At 36.6% G+C, this 22,900-nt stretch overlaps 1 protein-coding gene across 2 annotated transcripts in view; it reads right to left on the reverse strand.

The window, feature by feature from the left end:
* Positions 1-22,900, reverse strand: part of LOC139696620 (neuronal acetylcholine receptor subunit alpha-10-like) — a 478,691-nt gene that overhangs the window by 16,344 nt on the left and 439,447 nt on the right. For both annotated transcript variants that reach the window (XM_071595429.1, XM_071595428.1), the window contains exons 5-6: positions 6,877-7,093; positions 6,514-6,648 (exon numbers count right to left, since the gene is read on the reverse strand). In XM_071595429.1, coding sequence (XP_071451530.1) covers positions 6,514-6,648; positions 6,877-7,093 — 352 coding nt within the window. The remainder of the gene's footprint in view (positions 1-6,513; positions 6,649-6,876; positions 7,094-22,900) is intronic.

Raw genomic sequence — 22,900 nt, forward strand, 5'->3', positions numbered from 1 at the left:
CTGGTTTATGTTAATTTTTATACCCTCCTACTTAATACACTAGAAAACTTCTGGAGTGGGTCAGATTAACACTTTTTTTTAAAATTAAGTTTGGTAGTATGTATATCTTCGAAATGGAACGCTCTTAGGCGACGCACAAATATATAAAAACACAGATGTAAATTTTTAAACCATAGAGACACAAAGAAAGGACAATCACAATATGTTGTTTTGACGTTTCGACGGCTCGGACGTCGTCTATATATATATATATATATATATATATATATATATATATATATATATATATGTATGTATGTATGTATATATATATATATATATATATATATATATATATATATATATATATGTATGTATGTATGTATATATATATATATATATATATATATATATGTGTGTGTGTGTGTGTGTGTGTGTGTGTGCGTGTGTGTGTATGAACAATGATGTGAGTTCTCCCTCGGATAACCAGTTTGCAGGAGCTTTCCAGTGGATATTTTTTTCCCTTACCCTAACCCCTAAAAACACCCTCCCTCATCCCTTGCCCTTTTCATCTGGTGCTCGTACCCCTTACCACACGTCTCATTGGTGGATCGTGAGGTATTTTTGTAGAGGTAGTTGACTGAGACGGTGAATTTTTGACATTTTCAAGATTCTGTATTCTTGATTTGTTCCTGAAGAGACCACTGCTTTTCTTTTAGCTCTTTTGTATTTAGAGATTTGTTACTGAATTTTTTTATGGCATGCAGAGCGTGGCATGTTCAACCTTAAAAATATTTAAGGCAAAACTCTAAGATGATTACGTGAGCTGTTTGTCATACTTTTCATATGATATAGGTGCCAACAGTGAAAATGTCGTTAAATATGATTGCGAGCGGAGGGACAGAGGAAATATAAATATCTCAAGTATAACTTCATTCGGAAGTAATAGATTTGAGGGAACGATATGGGTGTCCCAGTGGTGGGATACATCCCAGAGTCGTGTGTGAATTTTTAATATATATGAACATATTGTCTGCTGATCAAATTCACCCAGAAAATATATTAATGCAGCTCGCGATGGAAACAAATGCCTCCAAGAATACCTATTGTAGAGTGAAACCTAGGAAGCTTAATCATAAATTAAAATATACAATCAACTGTTTACAGGGATACATTTTTGTGGCCGACGTTGAGATTAGCTGAGCTCTCGGAAAAATCAAGCACAAAAAAGGCAAACCTAAAATATTCACCCCCTTACACATTTACTACAAGATCCGGGTTTGGGACCTTTAGATAGTTGAAGACTTAGTGCTAGATTAAACAATTGTAATGGTACCAATCGTGCAAGCGACATTAAAGAAACCTCACGGTAACACCAGAAGGACAGGTAATTCTCATAATAAGAGAGATGGACTGCCAAAGGTATAGATTTAAGCATTCTTTTTCCTGGGAACTATTCACGACAGCAAAACAAGGGGAAACACTAAGACAGGAATGGGCTGCGTTATTTGTGAGCTCGTCCTTATTAATGGGTTTCCTTAATTGTCTTCTTAGTGTAGTCAATAGAGTATTTACTAGCAGTATAAAAATTGCAATTTATAAAACAGGTATTGCATAACTGATGTATTTAGTCGCCCCCTCCCTCGTGCTATGTAATTGGATCATTGGGTGCCACAAGTGATTGTAGAGGTATTGGAGTAGGTGTGATATTGCTGGTGACCTAACACCCCCTGCCACACGCCCTTGCGACGGCTTGCGGGATATTGCATTGATGTAGGTGTAGCAAAGTACAAAATCTGTCACAGATTGGCTACTTCTGAGATAAGAATCGATAATGAGAATGAAAAATCAATTTTACAGGAATAAATATCGTGTCTAAGACACTCAAGTTTTCAATTCTGCAGCGCACTTGGCTCTCGCTAATGATTTTTTCTCCCAATAAAATTCACCCATTTTGTCGCTTTATGTTCCCTTTAATTTCATTTTCATATGTTTCGCTACTGAGTACCGGGTTCACTCCAATCCTCTCTCCTATCTAGTCAGTGATTATGGGCAAAATGCTCAAAATTTATTTCTTTCCATACATTCCTTTAGCTATTGCGTAGTTGTAATGCATGGGAGTGGTCACTCGCCAATCGCAGCTAATCTCAAGGCAACTATTCACATTGAAGGCTCAAGATGGTGGACGCGGAAAATATCGCGAGGGGTTGGATTCGTTTATTTTGCCATGTGAAAATCAATTTTCCACAATATAAATATATATCATGGTAATTTAAAGAAAACATATTATATGTGAAAAAACACAATTGACGGACTCTCCGTTGATTATTCAAAAATGTTTAAAGTTGTGATTGGAACCCCTTAAATTTTCCAATCTCTTGAAACGCTCTTGCTTATCATATTATAATGTAGTTGGACCCACTAATGAGATTCATTTCTATTTTCATTAATGACAATCGATTTCAACTGGCTTTTTGAATACCATTTCCCTTTATCAAGTGATACATATTTTAGTATCCTGGATTCAATACTGAGTATTGTGCGAATCACGATTCAGCAATCATCAGATATATTTCTTCCTTCCTTTTATTAAATGTGACTTTTCATTTCAACGGGGAGTAAAATAGTATACTCTCAGGAACTCTTCCGATATGATATAACAGTAGAGGAATAACTATTTCACCTAAGACCCAAATATTTCACCAGTTACCCACCAGATGACAGTTCGTTCGCTGATTTTATGTGCAAATTTTGGATCTAGGTTCTAGATTAAATTTGAGAGCCTCGTTCTGTTCTTTCGAAATCTGGCTCAATAATTAAATTCAAACGGGTTGATCTTTCCCGGGAGCCAAAAAAAATAACCAAAGCCAAAGAGCTGCCCTTGGAGTTGGAATAGGCAAGTTTTAAATAGCGTCCTCTCGCTCCAATTTACGCTTTCAGTCGTTCTCACGACCTTGATATCGCGCCTCTAACATAGCGTCGCCAAAGAAATCGTCTTTTGCTCTGTGAACCCACATGCCTTATTTTCCCGAATATGATCCAATGTTTTATTTTTTAATTATTAGTGAAAAAATATTCATTGGCTTAAATGCGAACCTCAGAAAAAAATTATTCAATTTCGCCGGTTCATAGATTTTATCAAGAAGAATGAATAAGAGTATCAACTGCATTTTTTCATTGAATTTAAAAGAAGTATCTAATGATTTTACTGTCATAGCTACCGTGCATTTTTTTACATCCAATTCATTTAGCATTTACTATTTTAATTATATAAATATTTACCAACGATTTGATGATGGATTTCGATTCTAAATCGTTTCAATTGTAATATTTTAAATCTTGTTCCGAAGGAAGGGTACGAGATCGTAGGACTTTAGTGTGCACTTTTGTGCTCTTTAGGAGGGGCTTCTCTGGGCCTCGAAATCTACGCAAGACCCAATTCCAGCAAATGAAGCACTAAAAATTAGATGGATGGCAATATTTCGGTGAAGTTGTTGAATGAACAATGATTTTTAGCGGTCAAAGTTCTCATTTTCATTGGATGGTGTAGCCGAGGTTGTTCAACTTAATGTAAGAATAAGTTCAAATTAATTTTTGTAGACTATTTAAATTATATGATTTGAAAATTAAGGATACATTTTTTCGTAAATGTGACTGAAAGGTATAGAGCTCTAATACTGTAATTGTTTGCATCAGAGAATCAATAGGTAGGAGTAGGAATCAATAACACTGTACGCTGAAATTTAAACCCCGAAAGATTTATTAAAATGAGAGTTAAATCTAATCAATGCACTCATAAATAACAAAGATAACACGAAACGCACTAAAATAACCTCTGCCTACAAAAAAATCAAACAAAGTCTGCAGCAGACAATCGGATTTCGCATCAGCTTAAGGGGAACATAGGGTGGCATGACCCTATTTTGACCGATGGGGAAATAAAGACCTATGTTTGGCGCTGCGCGTTCAGATTTTTGTGACGATCATTTCACGTTTTCTGATTGAGTCGTGGTGCACTTATCATCGAGGTTAGCCGTACCCTTAGGGACAGTCGGGTAATTAAGTACAGGTACGAGCGTTATTACCTCCACTCATAGTCATGAGCATTGACGATCAACTTTTCATAACGGTAGTTAGGCAAACGGACTGTCGGAATGGCGATCGAATCATTTGGAGCAGATTCAAACGGACGTGCTTCACTTGATCGAATAATTTCGCTAATGTGCAATTAGTAATTGCTCCATATCGGGACCAAATTATGATACGTATCATCTTAGCCATCCATTCGTCTACTTTAGGCCCTAGTTCACTTTAATTTGAAATGGGTTGATTTTGGAGTTCGTTAAAAACCCCATTGCGAGAGTAAAAATGAAATCCCGAGGGATCAATAATCAACGTGAGTTGCTTTTAACGAAGAAATGAAACCGGTGACGGTGTACTAACCTCTTTAACAAATTATGTGCCATTTAAAAAATGGGTATATGTTATAGATAAAATTTAATTGCTACGAGTTACCATTTTGATACGGTAAAATACATTCAATTTACAGTCATGCATAGAAATTCATGTATGCAAGCAATTATAAAAAGATTAGTATTTGGCCGGTTTAAGGAGCAAGGACTATACAACGATACTTTTTCTTACCTCAAATAAAAAAAATACGACCTGATATCCGAAACTAAATCAAGCTTCTTTTCAAATCCGTGCACTTCCTTCCTCCCTTCATTCCGTCAAACATGCCCTTCTATTTCTGGCCCGTTCTCGTTTTCTAAACATTCTCCCCTCTATCACAATCTTCAATATCACATTGCCAATCAAAATGCTCTGCAGCCAACTTCCCTGTCTCTTTTCGATTTCTCACAACAATTCCCTCTCATGTCTCGAACCACGCCGATCACTTCCTCGTTTGTTCCTTTTCTGTCAATTCACCTTTCGCATTCTTCTCCACGCCCACATTTCAAAAGCCTTCAATATAAGCCTATTGTCTTGTTACAATGACAATTTTTCGGTGCCGTAAAAAACCACTCTCCAAATTTTAACAAGCCTTTTCTGAGCATCCTTAATCAATGATCCTGTCATTAATTGACTCCTTCTTGTCACAAATTCTATGCCTAACGTCTCCGTATGTCCCTACTACTTTGAATTTCAATAATATCAGAAATTTGTTCTAGCTTTTCTTAAAGTTATTTGTTTTTATTTTGGACAGGGCTCGAATAGCTTCATAGGTAGACCGTTGCAACCAACAATTGTTTTGTTGAGAAATGAATATTTTAAATATTACTCCATTGTGCCCGACATTTCACCTTACATTGGTGGTCTTCCTATAAAATTCAGTTTTCTTCTTTTCTTCCTTCTTAAGTTTCCCTCAAGATTGCTCCCCTTTAAGTACTTGGAACATTCCAAAGAGTCTGCTTATATTTCTTCCAATTTTTAAAGATTCCCATTCCTGTAATTCTGACATTGAATATTTCTGAAGGTTTCTCAGCAATGTGCTCACCCGTTTTGCTCTTCCTTTTTAAATCCGCTCATATAGGATGTCGCTTTCTTCATGGTTGTTTGTGCTCTGACATGCAAAAGGCAGCATTTTGAAAGGAAATCTGGTCAAATTAGCGTCAAAATCGTCCTTGTTTTTGTTTTTGGTTGATATTATAACGAGGGGCGCCGAAGAGTCAATAGTTTAACGCCCAATCCGAATCTAATGAATTTCTGCCTTTCTGGTTCTCTTTACGTACGGAACCCAAGGTCTTGTCTCGATAAAGATGACAAACACGCCAGCTGACCTTAACCCTTAGTTTCAGCATTTCAAGTCGAGCTACGAAAATTGAGCTTTCACTCTTATTTTGGAGCTTAGGCAGAAAATTATCGGAGAAAGAGTAGAATGTAAAAGTTTTATCTAATTGCAATACCATTTGACCCTCGATTGGAAAATTTTCTGAGACATTAAGAAAGAAAATAACTGAATATTTAGTAAAGCTTTCCTGATAATTGACATAGCATAGATTTCATTTGTAATTTTTTTTATAAATTTGCTCTCGTAGCAAATATATTGGGATTCTAATAAAAATTGGACGAATAAATATATCGAATTTTCTTATTCTGTTCACAATTTCACAAGTCTCGTTTGAAAAATTGAAAACAATATTTTCAAACGCCTTTTCATAAATATATTTTTTGGGTTTTTTTACGGTAACCATGGTCGCGGCATTGTTTCGTTTTTGTATGACGCAATCATGTAATTCCGCAGACAGAAAATTTGTTACACGCATTAGGACATATCAAAATGTATATATTTAATGTTTCATTCATTGCTGCCATAATATATTTGCAGATTTTTTCCACATTTCTTGTTTTTTTCCTGGGGCATACACTAGTTAAATCGTAGTTAAGATGAAGCAAGACAAAATAATTGAGATAAATCCGAAAAGCGAGCGGGAGAAATGAAGGTTGTTTATTTTCTTGCGAAGGTCTTTGGTAAGTTCAGGTCTGGGGCAGACTGTTTGTTTACCGATCGTCACAGTCACAATGGATACTCACTAATGAGGGGCGTCTTCTCCGTGGGCGGAAGACTTTCTCGGATGGTCATGAGGAACACGGTCATTGAGAGAAGGGCGCTAATTCCCAGGGTCACCTTCTCACCCGACTCGGATGGGACGTAAAAGACAAGTAGAGCTGAAATAGGAACGAAAATTAAGACGTTACCATGGAGTCATCCTGAGCATAACTGTAAATATACAACCTCAGGACTATCAAATATCATTAAGAAATCGAATTGATGGAATTTTTGTTTGCAAAGTTACAGAATGGTAGGTGATCGTAATATCTAAAGGATTGATGGGTATCTCAGGAGGCAAGGGAGGGAGAGTTGTTCCGAGAGGACAGAACATGAGTCGTACTGACCTATTCCGTTGATCAGTATGCACGGGAGGATGAGGTTGAACACGTAGAACATCGGTCTCCTCCTGAGATGGATCACGTACGTGATGTCGGGGTACGGTTCGGGACAGCAGGAGTAGTACTCGACATGCTTGATGGCGTCGAACCTGATCAAGTCAAACTCCCCGTTCGGCTGGTAATTGCTCGTGTCTCCGTCTTCCGTTTGCTTCAGTAGATCCAGCTGGGAAAGGAAAGCAATAAAATCAGTTCAAATTTTTAAATGAGGAAGATTCTGTTAACCGACCTGCAGGGAGAGAATATCGAATGGGACGGCGGAGGGAAGGAGAACTTGGGGCACCAAAGGGACCTTAGAATCATTCAGGACTCGAAACTGTTCAGCCACATCGAACCTGTTTTAATGCCATACGACGCTGGTGCGACGCATGGCAATTAGAATACATCACTACCCAACTAAAGAAGTGCGTAGTGATGATTTTTTAGGAAAAGGGCAATTCCCTCATGAATGCCTTCTGCATCGGGAACGCCGAAATGGAATGTGAAGACTCAATTATATACCTAGGCTTTACCCTCACTCACGATCTCTCCTGGGTGAAACACATACGGGGAATATGTGGAAAAGCTAACAAAAAATTAGGATTTGTCAGGAAAGTACTGTGTAAAAGTGATGAAAAGGTCAAAGAAAAATGTTATATGTCGCTGGTCAGACCTCATTTAGAATATGCTGCTAGTATATAGGGTTCTCACGAAGTCAGATTGATTGCCGAATCGGATCGCATACATCGTAGAGGAGCTGGATTTGTAAAACAATATTATGATAAACTTAGTAGCGCATCCAAAATATTAGAGCAGCGAGGCTGGAAATCACCCACGGAGTGAAGGTTAAATTATAGATTGTAGCTCTTGCATAAATTGGAAGTACGCCTCTTTAGCAGTGATGTTGAAAATTTATTATTGCTGCCATCGCACTACGATAGGAGAGATCATGTAAAAAAATTAGGGAGATCAGAATAGCGTTGTCCAACCGTAGTAGGGTTATATTCGAGTCACAATTAGTCTGGTGTGCATTTCCCCCTACCATACCCTAGCGGTGGCTTGCAGAGTAATGAAAAAAATAAAACCTCAACAATAATGGAGTTTTGATGCTATAGTCGTTTGACAAATCCCGATTTTTGCGTGCTTCTATCCGACCAGTAGGATTATAATGGCCAAAAATTAAGAATTAGTTATACTTGGATCTTGACTTAAATTATCCTTTAATAAATATTGAGCTCTTCATCCGTTGTCATTGAAAATAATCAACGTTCTTGTTGTTGTCCCAGTCAAAACACTTTATCGAATGTTTTCCCGAGTTTCAGTTGGGAATTTATTAGCTTGAACACATTTAATTTCCCCATCGACCTTAATTAAGATTTAAACTTTATATTACCTAGGGTATCCTTTCATTAATAGAGAGAGACAATGTACTAATTATTCGTTGCCATGATTCGATACACAATGATTTTTCTATGACAATCACAGTAATTTCTTATTCTACTGGATCTAATCATTAAATTGCTACATCACACAATAACAAAGTACTCTCCACGTAATGACTCAGTATAAAATAATACTACTAATATTATGCTTAAATTAATACAGAGAATTAATATTCTGTTAATTCGTCAACATAATATTTAAAATATTAATATACATTGAATACCTGTTGTATGTATAATAATCGCAAAAATGTCTTGAAATTCTCCCGCGTTTTGAATTTTGCATAGTTGAATACAAAATAAATAAGATTTTTTTATACTTCAGGAAATGAAACAAGTTTACCCTCCAAGACTGTGAGTGGTTGAGTCCAACATTATCATTTTTATGGCAAAATAATTAGTTGTTGAAAACAGGCCTAACGGATATGATGGCATTTGAGACTTCACGATGGCGAGAAAGAGATTTCACGCCAACAACTTGTTATTTTCAAGCAGAGACAATATCGAAGATATATCTGAATAATCATCGTGACTGTTTATTTACCAGAAAAAGGGATCGGGATGGTGCGGTGTCTAACGTACTGGCTTCCCACCCAAGCGGCCCGGGTTCGAGTCTCGGCGGTGCCGGATATTTTTCAGTGGTATCCCGATCCTTCCTTGAGGTGCTTTGTGGAGGGCAGAAGTACGCCATCCTTTCAGGTGGAATGTTAAGCTGAGGACCCCCTGGCGCCTTTCGTTAAGAGGAGGCTAATGTCGACGCCGGGTTTCTCTCCACTCGTCATCCTTTCATGTCCATCCCTAATGGCGCAAATGATCTTAGCTGTTGATTGCTACCCCTGAAACTACTACGACTTCACCAAAAAAGGTGCAGATAGTTAGTTACCTGACACGGTGGCCTATTGTTAATTTATCTTGTCCTAAAAAAAAGCATAAGCTTACAGCTGGAGCGTCTACCTGAAGCGCTCTTTTTTTTAATGAACCAGAAGTAGAAGAACTTCTAAATTTTCCTCAGCATTTAATGTCGCCACTTAACGGATAATTGGATAATTTCTGCACATCTGAAAACTCAGATTCGACTCGAGATCATTCACAATAACTGCCAAACGAAGTACATGTAAAATTAATTTTATGTTACATGTTATCATATTTTTTAGAGTTATTTACGTATCCTCGATAGCTTAAGCGTTTACAGCATATATATATATATATATATATATATATATATATATATATATATATATATATATCATTCATTATTTATGCATATATATATATATATATATATATATATATATGCATAAATAATGAATATATGTAGAAAGTTATTATGATGAATTTGGTTCTGTCGTTTAACAGCAGTATCAGCAGACCGGTTGTAGAACAGACGTGGTAACTAGGTCGAGCACTCCAAGCCTAACGTCAAAATGATAGACTTAAATTATCTGAAGAAATTGAAGAGATTACACCAGATAATATAGTGCATAACCAGCGCTGTTGCGCTTCCCTATATATTTTCCATATTCATTCCCCTAGGGGAGATGAACGAACGCCTCGATTCCCATGGAACGATATGTTAATTCACCTGGGTCGGGGGGAGGATGCAATCTGGGAGGAAGGGAATTAGCTCACCTGATGGGGTTAGCGCGTGGGTGGGGAGAATCTAATTGTTTCACTAAAGATCGATCAAATTCATGCCTGGGATGGGCTTCGAAGGGACGCTGGGGGTTTTTTCATGAGCCCTAAACAGATTACCCCAAAAATCTAATAATGGCTAGAGGATGGGGATTTAGCGATTGAAATTAACCACTGGACCCGCACCGATTCGCCATCACGGACTATTTTTTTCAGTCTTTCTTTCGCGATCTTAAACGTACAGGGTTACCTTTCTTCTGATCCCTTCTATGCTCAAAATGCTCTCTTATTAACATTTTATATTACTAGCATATTTTAGCACGATATATTAATCGAAAAGTGAATTCAAAAATTTACATAGCCATTTTAAATTATGCTGACTTAAAAGTAGATATTGCGAATTATACTAGTATACCGTAGATCAGATATTTTAGCTTCAAAGAATAGATAATTGAAATTCGATTCAAGACTGTACGCCAAAAAATGACATCAAATGTAAAAAAATGCTATTGTGTGTCTGTTTGCTCGCTATAATTATTGATTGAATGTGAATTGTGTAACGATGGATACAAATATTTCAATATAAAAAAATAAATAGGAAGCAATCGCAAAGGTACAAATTCGATCGTCTTTCTCTTGGCTTTTTCATTTTTCTGCCGGTACTGTTTTGGGTTTTGTTGTATTAGATTAAATGATGTAACCTAAAAAAATGGAGAAAGTTGAGGGTAGAAACTTTTATGCACCGTTGACACTGATTATGACTATGTAATTAACAATTATCCAACAGAATTTTTTAAATCTCAGACATCGCCAGGAATGTCGTCACACCAAATAATGCTAAGAATAGGGGCAATGGCTATGCTTGTAAGAAACATAAATACGTGTTATTAATACTTTTAAGTAAATAAATGTTTATAAAACGCCAAACGATTAATAATGCTGGTGACGAAAGAATTTTTTTCGGTTTGGATACCAAAATTTTAACCGGAGAAGTATGAACATTTGAGTTCTTAAATCACGACTAACTTTTGCACCTAGTGAAACCTGGTTAACTTAACTTTGAAAAGACTTTAGTTTCAAGCCATTCTGACATTTGTAATAACTAGTCAAAGTCGTAAGGGAAGACATTTAATCATGAATGTGTAAATTTACTATATGAGGATTTAAAATGTATGGTGTGAGCAGAGGGTGCAAATCTTTGTGCACCGTTGAAACCGATGACGAATATAATAATTGAAAGTATAACAGATGATATAAGTAGATTCTAGAGATAGACGTTTTATCCACAATCTATATCAGGACATGTTTCATACTGCTCAAGTACTTATGGAAAATGAGCAGTATGGATGGGTAGTGCGAATCAGTGGAGTAAGATAAAGAGTATGCCCACTATCAATAATTGTTTCAATGTATACATATGTGGAGGTGGAGGCATGGGAAGAAAAGCAAGTGGCTTTATTGAAAATAGGAGTTTAATTTATAAAATCAGTTACATTTACGGATGAGTATGTCTTTCGTTGAATTCACAAAAATGTTGAACTGAACAATTATGTGAAAGAAAAAAATTACCTAATATTGGCTCTTTTCTGCACTGAATAAACGTTAAAATAAACTGAGAACATTTGTTATTGAATGCACAATACTTCATTGCCATAAGAATACACTAATTTGCTTATTATGTATCCTTTTAAGGAGAAGGGTATACGGCTGAAGGATTTCAACTCCAGAAAACGGGATGTTTATGTTTTACAAAAGAGGCATGCATTAATTCCTCATGATTAGATATTATAAACACTCGAACGATCTTTTGAACTTTTAAATATGAATTGATGAGATAAAAGATAAAAGTTAAGGATATCAAGTTTGATTCAGGCAAAATCCATGCAAACAAAATTTTCTAGAATCATCCTCCTCGAAATATGCAAAAATGATGGTTTTATTAGAACAAAACGATTGATATGAATTATTCAAGCCATGATTAGCTTGTAACGTAACTGAGGAGAATAAGTGAACAGGAGTTCTTTGCATTTTATGGCAGCTAGTTTGCATATGCTGATATAATTCCGTACAAAGCTCATGAGCTAATCGGAATTTAACCAATAAATTTCGTTACAATAAATATTAACGCCGCTAACCAGTTTATTTTGGAAAACTGAAACTATAATTTACATTTTAAATAAATCCCCTGATTAAAGTTTATTTCTTTTTTGAAGTTTTTCACGATTTACACGAGTATCACGTATCTTTATTTTTGATTAAAGCTAACGCATATCCTTCAGTATGGTATAAACCTTCAAAAAATTATTTTTATGCATATGCCTATCTATATATGGTTGTATGTACATATTTTTACATTCTGACATAAAGTTAGCATAAAAAACTCGTAAGTCTGAACATAAAATGTGCTACGACGAGAATGACCTGCGTTTTTAAATAAAGCAAAAAAATACATGGAATGATTTTTGTAATGAACTCTCTATTTAAATGCTCAAAATGATAAATTTCATCAAAGAGCACAATGGATTCGCGTTTTTTTACGTTCCGCCCCAAGAGAGGCGCATAATGATTCAAGGGTCCTCCTCAAAACCCCAGAGTGGCGAGATGAATAAAAGCGGGAGGGGGTTATCCCGCTGGATAAAGCATCCACTGGTTAAATCGGAAGTTGTAGTTTCGCTTCGAATCCGCCAGGGCAGCTATTACTTGTAGGAAACAATGGGCATCAGGTTATGTTGATAGAAAACGATGGATATTGGATGAACCCTTGAAGCGATACAATAGAAGACCCCTTCCGTAAAAATTTCTGATAAATAACATAATAGATTAATTACCTCATTCTGGGTCAGTAATTCATCCATATCTATACGATATTCTGCCAGACACCGCTATGGCAGAAACACTTGTACAAACATTCATGTGAATATATGTGGGCTCTCATTCGATAGTTGAATTTTTATTTCGACAATGTTTCATCATTCAATAAAATTAATATCAAAATCATGATTTCAAAATTTTTACCAGCTCATTAGTCAAGTATCGATGGTTTAAATCTCCATCTTACTGCATACAAGCCACCAAAAAGGTGTGCTCCTAAGGGGGTTAGGTCAACTGTCATCAATGTAATTGTTGCTCAATACTTAGCATTCAAATTAAATTTCATTTCGGACATTATTTATTTTCGTAAGTGCAGATAGGTAGGTGCCTCTGGGATCAATAGTTGTGAAAGGTAAAAATATTGCTTGCACTGTTCTCATTACGGATCAATTTCCCTTTGACTTGTCGTTCTACTCTCGCCCCGTACAATTATTAGTGCTATCTCCTTAATGCCAGCATTACACGGATACGATTGTGATTTATCCGGTATTTAAGTGGAGCAGGGGACATCCGTTATTCCAATGATAATAAATTTAGGATTGCCAAATAAGTGTGACTCGTTCTACTCGTTCATAAATATGCTTACAAAATGCTATCCGTAGTTTGCTATCTTCATATTTAAAATCTTTTGAACAATGGACGCTGGTACAATAAACCAAAATCGATTTTCCACAAATACACTTACTGCATTTTGAATCAAAGCATTGCATTAATATGTTCGGGAGATGGCGCTTTATTTAAGTAATCCACTTGCATTCGAAATGGAGATATTTACAGAAGCTACATTCTTTCACTAAAAATGTCAGGAAAATAGTTGAGGGGTATCACACGATTGAAGAACTTCGACTGATCGTTGACGTTTATTTATTCCTGAAATCATCAGGAATGTGTGTCAGGGCATTGTTCCAAAGTTTACCACTCTCACTCGACGTGTCTTGTGTATGCGTTCCTTGATTAAATGGAAGAAAATTTAAGTACCTAAAAGTGTATGCGAGTCCCTCTTATTGACGTTCACCTCAAATTCCCTACATCAATTAGTCACTTCACCAACAAGGGGAAAGAACATTCTTGATCTATTAGCTACTAATATACCCGAAAGTGTCTTAAATGTAGGAGTTATTGATGGAATCAGTGATCAATGGGCTGTAAACGCTAACTTTTCCCTAAGCGTAGAAAAAGTTAACAAACCTAAGAGAAAAATTTATTTATTCAATAAAGCTGACTATGATGCCTTCAAATGTGAGTTAAACTGTTCCTTTCTTAGATTTGACGAATTAAGCAAAACCAGGAGTGTCGAGGATACCTGGAATAATTTGCTTGCGATAACACGCTCAGCAATACAGATATTCACACCTAGTAAATATATAGGAGAGAATAAGGAACCCTTTTGGTACAACTCTGAAGTTCGAAAATCATTTAGACGGCAAAGGGCGTGCCATGCCAGAATGAAAAACGCGGTTAAAGATTCCTCCCCTGATAAAATCAACGAAACTATACAAAATTACAAAGCATCTAGGTCCACGAAGGCTTTCCGGAAGGCGCAAGCCGAATACAAAAGTAAAAAATTAGGTTATTATTTGAACGATGACCCAAAGATGTTTTGGTCCTACGTCAGTGAAATGCAGGGAAAAAGTCCTCCGTATATTCATTGGACAACGAAAAGGGGGATAAAGTGACAAGTAGTTTAGACAAAGCCAACATATTAAACTTATTCTTCCACAGTGCTTTCAACAAATGCTCCCAGAATATGCCAGAGAACCTTCCGAAAACATTTTTGCAGCCAATGCATGCAATCGACTTTTCCACCGGGGGAAGAGAGTTACTCCTTAAAAACATCGACCCCAACAAATCTCCGGGACCTGATGAGATACCGGCTCGCGTGTATAAAGAACTGTCGTCTGAAATTGCCCAATATCTTGATATAATATTTAAGAAATCACTTGCAGAAGAAAACGTGCCAAGCGGTTGTAAGATAGCTACTGTGACACCCATATTTAAAAATGGAGACCAGGAGGACCCCAGTAATTATAGGCCAATATCGCTCACCTCCATCTCCTGTAAGATTCTTGAGCACATCATTGTTAGTTCCAGAATGAGGTACCTTGATAGCCAAGATTTATTGATTAATAACCAATACGGGTTCCGTAAAGGTAGATCCTCGGAAACTCAACTCGCACTCTTTGTTCGTGGTATAATGCATTCCGGTGAAAGTAATATTCCAGTTGATGCGATATTCCTAGATTTTAAAAAAGCTTTTGATAAACTCCCTCATTGAAAGTTACTCGCGAAGTTGGAATTTACGGAATAGACGGGAGTTTTATATGCTGGATTAGACCATTTAAAAGAAATCGCGTTCAAACAGTCGTCCTAGACGGCGTTTCATCCGATACAGTCAAGGTCACTTGTCACCTCTTGTTTCTTATTTACATAAATGACCTCAGTACCGTGGTTAATAGCAGGCTCCGTCTTTTTGCTGACGATGCGGTGATTTATGGGGTAATTCGAAGTCGCGATGACAGTCACGTTATCTGACGACCTAAATAAAATTTAGACTTGGTGCGATACATAGCAATTGGCATTAAATTTGAAAAAATGCGTAGTAATACATTTTTGGGAAAAGAGTAACACCCCCATATTTAGTTACAAATTGAAACAAACAGAAATCGCGACGGAAGATTCCTTTAAATATTTGGGTGTAACAATTTCGCACGATCTGTCCTGAGAAAAACACATACGAGAAATATGCGGTCGTGCTAATAAAAAATTGGGCTTTGTAAAAAGAGTGCTGGGTAAATGTGACGAAAAAGTGAAGGAACGATGTTTTCTTGCCCTAGTCAGGCCCCACCTAGAGTATGCTGCGAGTATATGGGATCCTCAAGAGATTAATTTGATTTCGGAATTAGATCGAGTTCAGCGGAGGGGGGCTAGATTTATCAAAACTTGCTATGACCAACGCAGTAGCGCAACTACTTTGCTAGAAAATTTCGGCTGGGATTCCCTTGAACAGCGGCGTTTACAATATAGATTAAACTTATTAAAAACATTTAAAGATGGGTCCTTTTCCGATGACATCAAGAACATAATAAGAACCCCAACGTATTACGGGTGGAGGGATCACGAATATAAGATTAGAGAGATAGACTGCAAGACAGACAGGTTTAAATGGTCATTTTTTCCAAGAAAAATAAGAGACCAGAATGCTTGTAATCGAAATCCCCCGGGAGCCGGCTCGACATAAAAAGTATTAACCTACAAGGTAGCGACTGCGCATGGTTATACGATTATATTTATATTTTTTTTTGCAGGTTCCCCTTACCTTTCTCAATCCATTTGAAAATCTCTTACCCTTTCCTCCTGGTGCTGCACCCCCTGCCACAAACCTTTTTGGAGGCTCACATGGTATTGATGTAGATGTAAATGTATATGAGGAAAGATTCTTCTTGCTAGTCAAAGATAATTAATATATGTCCAGAGCAGTTATACCGCATTGGATTAATGAATGTTTAATGAATCAAGTTTTAATTTAAACGGCCTAAATTTACTTTTAATTACACTGATTTCAGCTCAATGACGACTGATACTTCAGCGTCAGTAAGTTCCAAAGCGGAACTGTTACGTTATTCCTTTTATTTCTCTTACATCATCCTGATTGTATTTGAATGGAGATTAACTTACTGGTACTGCTGAACCAATCGATGGGTTTATCCCACTGTAAGTAAAAAATAATACTTCCCATATAAATTTCAGTCATCGTATTAAATGAATTCACCGAACGAAGACGAATAAAATCGAATCACCATCTATCATAAGTCATTCAGAATAGCTATGGCCCACATACGGAATATTATCCCTTGAGAACAGAGAAATTACTTTTACCGGCTATCTTAAAAAGAAAATATAATTCAAGTTGGTTTGAGGGTACGAATGATTAATGTGTATCAGTGATTTTGTCTTAGTTGTGTCAAAACCACTAATAATGATTATTTTTATTGGTAATTTTTTATCTATATGATTTGTCCATGGCATATTTCTTGCAAGTATTTTTGTGCCAATTTATTTTTTAGCCATCCGTTTTATTGTATTTTTAATGCTCTGACCTTTTTTTATGAGCTCTGAAGACTAATTCTTTAATTTTCATGGTAGACGAGACGTCCAGGAGCAATAAGTTATTTTCTACTTTTAGATGTGTCAATGTTGGTTTAGAATAGATAAATGTCTTTAATTCTTCCGATTACACGATAATAAATTCATGAAATGCTTCAAAAACGTGACACTCCTTAAATTAAACAAATATTTTAAATATTTTTTTAATTGTATGTGAACAGTTTGTTTAAAATTTTGATACGGGTCAAAAAATGAAAAGAGGCATCGATGAATACATCTATACTTTTTGCAGTTTTTACTTGATAACAAGACTTTCAGTTATGCTAACAGGTTTCTCGACGTTTAAAAGACGTTGACAATGAATTTAATATGGGGAGAAAAATTTTCGTCCGACTTCGCTGCCTTCCTAAAAAGGTACCTAAGAATAAAAATCATTTATAATTTTACTTTATTTTGGGACTCTATATTTTATCCTATGTTTTTGAGCAATTAAATACTAAGCAAAGGCAAGTGCATTTTAAAACAATATTCCAAAACCCCAACCCTCCCTAAAAACGTTTCCAAACCCTGAAATAAACTCTCCGGGGTTCAATTTATTCTCGGGTTAGTCCGAAATAATATGAACCCTTAAAGACCGTTCATCGCTGCCACCCAGGATTACCAACTCATTTTTCCCGTTCCGGCGTCCTTCCGATAATTGCGTTAGCAAAAATGAAGCCTGTGGGAGAAGGAACGTGATACCGCTGAGATATCAGGGAAGTGGGAAAAGGAGGGGGGAATACGAGGATGTGGAGAGCATCTGGTGAGCTGCAAAGGAAAACAACGGTTTCTAATTAGCGGGCTGGGGGTGGGGGGTATGGTTGGAATCCGAATGGTTTAGTCAGGGGGTGGAAAGAACGAGAGAGAAATGGGTCTGTGGACGATACGTGTGAAGGGTGAGTAGGAAAGGAAGGGCGGAGTGAGGAAGTAAGCGTGGGTCGAGAAAAGATGTTTCCGGATGAAGGGAGTGCGGTGACCTTAATGAAAGGGAAAGGGTTCTTCTCCCTCAAGGGTACGACGATTCTCGACGATGCGGAAGAGAGAGATGCATACTCCTGAAAATTTGACGGCGCGAAACTCTGCAGCGTGAGCGAAGCCTCGTGGTTAAGGTTCAAAAAATAGACTATCTTTGCTACGGAAAAAGTTTACCTTTTTCATATTCGTTCGTATTTTGTTGTACTTTTTTTACTCTTTTTGCGCCCTCGACGGTAAAGTTTGTCGTTCACGCGCCGGCGAGTTAAAACTTAACTAGTAAACTTCTTGATAAAAGTAATTGAAAAATTGTATGCAAAACGTAAACAACGGACGGGGTTTTATAAATTAATTTTTAAAAAGTGTAGCAAGTTGCCTTTGAACTGTCATAAAAAATTTGTGTCAGAAGAGAAAATTGGCTTCATTACAAGGTTTGTAGATAAATTGATATAATGAAAAAGAGTTTTATTTCCTAATATGGAGACACAATTTGAATGTGATGTGCATATGCGTGTGTGTGTGTATATATATATGTGTATGTGTGTGTGTATATACATATATGTGTATTAAATATAACTTGGATGAAAGTCATACGAATGTGAATAATAATGTACACCAGGAAAGCACTAGCGAAGAAAAACATAGAGAAATACACACAAATCAAATTATAAAGTTATATATATATATATATTTATATATATATATATATAGTTATATATATATAATTGTATATATATGTATATATATATGTGTGTATATATGTATATATATATATATATATATATATATATATATATATATATATATATATATATATATCCAGGTTATATATCTAGGTCCAAAATACTTGCAAGATAGTAAACTGATATGGAAGGAACAATATACAGGTATGAATGGCTTATTTTGACTTGTTTAACCCAAAATGATTCCGGTAACAAACTGATTGAATAAAATGTGGGATCGTAGATTTTCGCGGCGTTCAGATGAAAGACTCTCCATTCTCGGGATGTCACCGTGTAGGTTGTTTTTCTGGCAACAGTTTCGCCCGTGTTTCAACGAGCGTCTTCAGGTCGAAGTGACCTGAAGACGCTCACTTCGACCTGAAGACGCTCGTTGAAACACAGGCGAAACTGTTGTCAGAAAAACAACCTACGCGGTGACATCCCGAGAATGGAGAGTCTTTGATTGAATAAAAATTTGCACATTTTTTGATAAATGTTTGCTAAATATTTAGTCCTCTTCGCCTTCACCTCCAATATTTTACCCACCTAGTGCTTGCACCATCTGCCACACACATTTTTAGTGGATCGCAGGGTATTTATGTCAATTCATAGCATCCATGAAGAAGATTTTGAGATCAAAGTTAGTTGATATTCCGAAAAATGCAAAAGTACATCATGTGAAGCCTACAGAGTAATAAGTTTGATTTCGCACATAGCTTAAGTTGTTCTCAAGACTATCAACAAAATGATGAAGGTTAGGGAAAATGATAATTTAGGGGATAATCAGTTTGGGTTTAGGAAAAGGAGAGACACGCGCGATGTCATTGGAGAAATTACATCACTAATCGAGAGGAATATAGAATACAATCAGGACGTATTTGTCTGTTTTGTAGATTTTTAGAAGAAGTTTGATAGAGTGAATTGGGGAAAACTAATGAGTATATTGCAGAAAATAGGAGTCAATTGGAGGGACAGGAGGAATTCGCTACCTGTATATATCTTAGACTGCTCAGGTGGGAGATGGATGGTCCGGATGCGAAGAGTTAGGAAGAAGTGTGAGGCAGGGTTGCCCATTATCACCAGTGCTGTTCAAACTTTATGGGGAGGAAATGTTTTAAGAGACATGGGAAGAACGGGAGTTAGGAATGGAAGTCAGAGGGGAATTCGTAAAATCAGTTAGGTTTGCTGATGTAAGCATTGCTGTGTGAATTGGAAATTCAGAGCAATACAGATTCTCATAGGGATGAGACTCGATATAAATAAAACAAAGGTTATGCGATTTTCCAGAAAGACAAAGGCTAAGCTAAACATTATAACTACAGCAGGTGGAACTGTTTGCGCATCTCGGAGTTGTTTTAGACCAAATTAGTCAAAGTAGCAGGGACGTAAGGAGAAGAATTGCACTCGAGAAAGATTTTCACAACGGGGAGGGAGTTGATGACAGGGACGTTGAATAATAATATTAATAAAATACTCGTCACAACTTTGAAATGGAGGGTAGCTATGTACGGCACGGAGACATGGTCACTGAGGCAGGATGATAGAAGTAGATTGGAGGCTTTTGAAATGTGGGTATGGAGGAGAATGGAAAAGGTAAAATGGACCGTAAGGAATACAAATGAGGAAGTGGGGAAGAGAGGATTCCTGGGAGAAATCAGGAGGGGGAAGGAAAAATGAATGACGGGCAGATTGATCGGCAGTTGGATGTTGAAGACTGTGATAGAGGTGAGAATGTTAGGCAAACGAGGAAAGAGCAGGAACAGGATAGGAATGTTTGACGGAATGAAAGGAGAAAGGAAGTGCACAGGGATGAAGAGGGAATTATTTTAGAGTAGTATGTTCGATTGTGTTTTGTTAGGGGAGAAAAACTATTAACTTGGTAGTTGTCTCCATCCAACCCTACTATAACCCGTAGATTACCCGACAAAACTCAAAATGGCGCTGCATGAAGTGTAAGTATGTCTGTGGAGATTTACAGTTAAACTGCAACACTGACGGGCTCGCATGCTCATATGCATCAGCTATTTTATTACGGTAGTCGATAGGATAAGGTAAATTGTTCCTTAGGACACTGACTAACCACTTCTATGCATTACCCAACACAACATAGTATTGTGAATCCTACCGACCATTTTCTCACCTCTCCCACTATGCCTTGCATTTCTTAGATGGAATATGAATCATCTGAAACTTTTCAAAATATAATAACGAGCTTGGAATTGAACAGCAATAACAGCGGCTAAACGCTTATCTGAATCGATTGTCTTCCAACTTTTTGCGACAGTGCGGGAGTCCGCGAACAGGTGATTCCCTTCATTCTCTGAATCTCGACTCTGGGCAGTCAAATATGCATAGCTAGCTCCTTCTATGCCAGAAGAGCACTTCGTAGTGAAGCACATCAGGTATAGCTGTCAATATGCGTGTAACTACGAAACTAATAGAGCGAGTGTTTCATTAGTGCCTACCTGTAAAACACGAGCTGGGAACTTGCTTGTAACTAGCCGCCAGACTACATCTACTACAAGGGCATGGCCTATTCCAATAATTGACTCCTGCTATGGACGTTTCTTGCAACCCTTCTGCCCCCAATATTCCGTCCAAGCTCTCGATGAATGAGTGTTTTTAAAGGAGAAGTAGCGCTATTGTAAGTTACATTAATTATTTGAATTATAATGTTCAAATAACTTATTTAACTCACAATAGGCCTATTTAAATTATATAAATTAGCTGAATTGAACTATTTTTGCTTTTATAACGTAAAAAATAATTATTTAAACCATAAGATTGAGTTTCAGAATGAGCTAAATGAATACACTTTACATTACTGGTAGGAAAACATAAGTTCACTCTCGCCGTGAGAAACTACCAGTGCACAAAAACCCTAGCACGTGACAAATAAAAAACCAAGGTTGACTTTCAAATTTACAGGAAAATTCTGCAGGATTTCTCATCCTTTTCAGTTTTTTTGTAGTACTATTACAAAGAAAGTGTTGATATTTTTCGGTTATAAGGAAATTCCCATATTTATGTCACTGTTGGAGTCGATGACAGGGATGTTGAGTAAAGATATGAACGAAAACATTAGTGAAAACTTTTATAATGAGCGTGCTTTTACACGGTTCATAAACCAGGCCGTCGAAGAAAAAGGATAGACTTGGCGGATTTAAGACCAGCAAATCTCAGGGTAAGATTTAGTTTACTCAATAGTTCAAGCGGTTAGAGCATCCACCCAGCAAGTGGAAAGATGCGAACGAAACTTATTTATTTATTCAAATATTTTGACTTTTAAATTTTCGAAAATCATTTTAATGGACACAGCTTGCGCATTTAGATAAGTAAGGCGTTGGCTCAATGTCCACATCTCTTTTTATAAACATATGATTATAAAACATTTTGGATTACCGCATTATCATCGCCAAAATAAATAGTTGTAACAGTCGTTAAATTTCTGAATTTCTTTCTGTAATTCAATTATTTCATTTTACACTCATCTATTTCAAGAGATAAAGTTGTCTCTCAGCTCGGAAATGCGAATAACATTTTACATTCCACCTCGGGCTTTAGGATATTGCGTTGAAATTGGTATAAAAAAGGATTCTATTATTTCCTTAATTGAGTTCATGATTTGATTCGACCTCGGCCGCCTATAACACCCTGTAAACTAGATTAATCCGTTCATTTAAAGACGCATAAATGCAAAACTAATTCGCTCACAGCAATAATTTTTTGTTAGGAGTTTCATGATGAATTTTAAATAAAATTGCGGATGCTATGTTGAAAACTGATAAAAATAAAAATGCTATACTGAAAACTATTGCATTAAATCGTGTTTACCGAACAAAATTGATAGGATTTTACTGTACACATTCAAAAGGTCGAATCGAAGGAGAGGGTATGATGGCCGTAATTCCCTACGGGAATTGCTTTTGTTCCAATAAAAATGATAGGTACCTTAATATTTCAACCATTTTTGGCAATATATATACTGATAAAATTATGAAACATAATTCCGTAAGTCTACTTGTGTATAATTCTAAATTTTCATTGATGAGAATCAATATTAATAAGACAAAGGTTATGCGATTTTCTAGAAAGAAAAAGGCTAAGCTAAACATTAAAATAGGAGGGCAAAAACTAGAGCAGGTGGAACAGTTTACGTATTTCGGAAGTGTTTTAGACCAACACGGTCAAAGTAGTAGGGACGTAAGGAGA

This window comes from Hetaerina americana, unplaced genomic scaffold (genome assembly GCF_022747635.1).
Source record: "Hetaerina americana unplaced genomic scaffold, ioHetAmer1.1.p SCAF_7, whole genome shotgun sequence".
Lineage (NCBI taxonomy): Eukaryota > Metazoa > Arthropoda > Insecta > Odonata > Calopterygidae > Hetaerina > Hetaerina americana.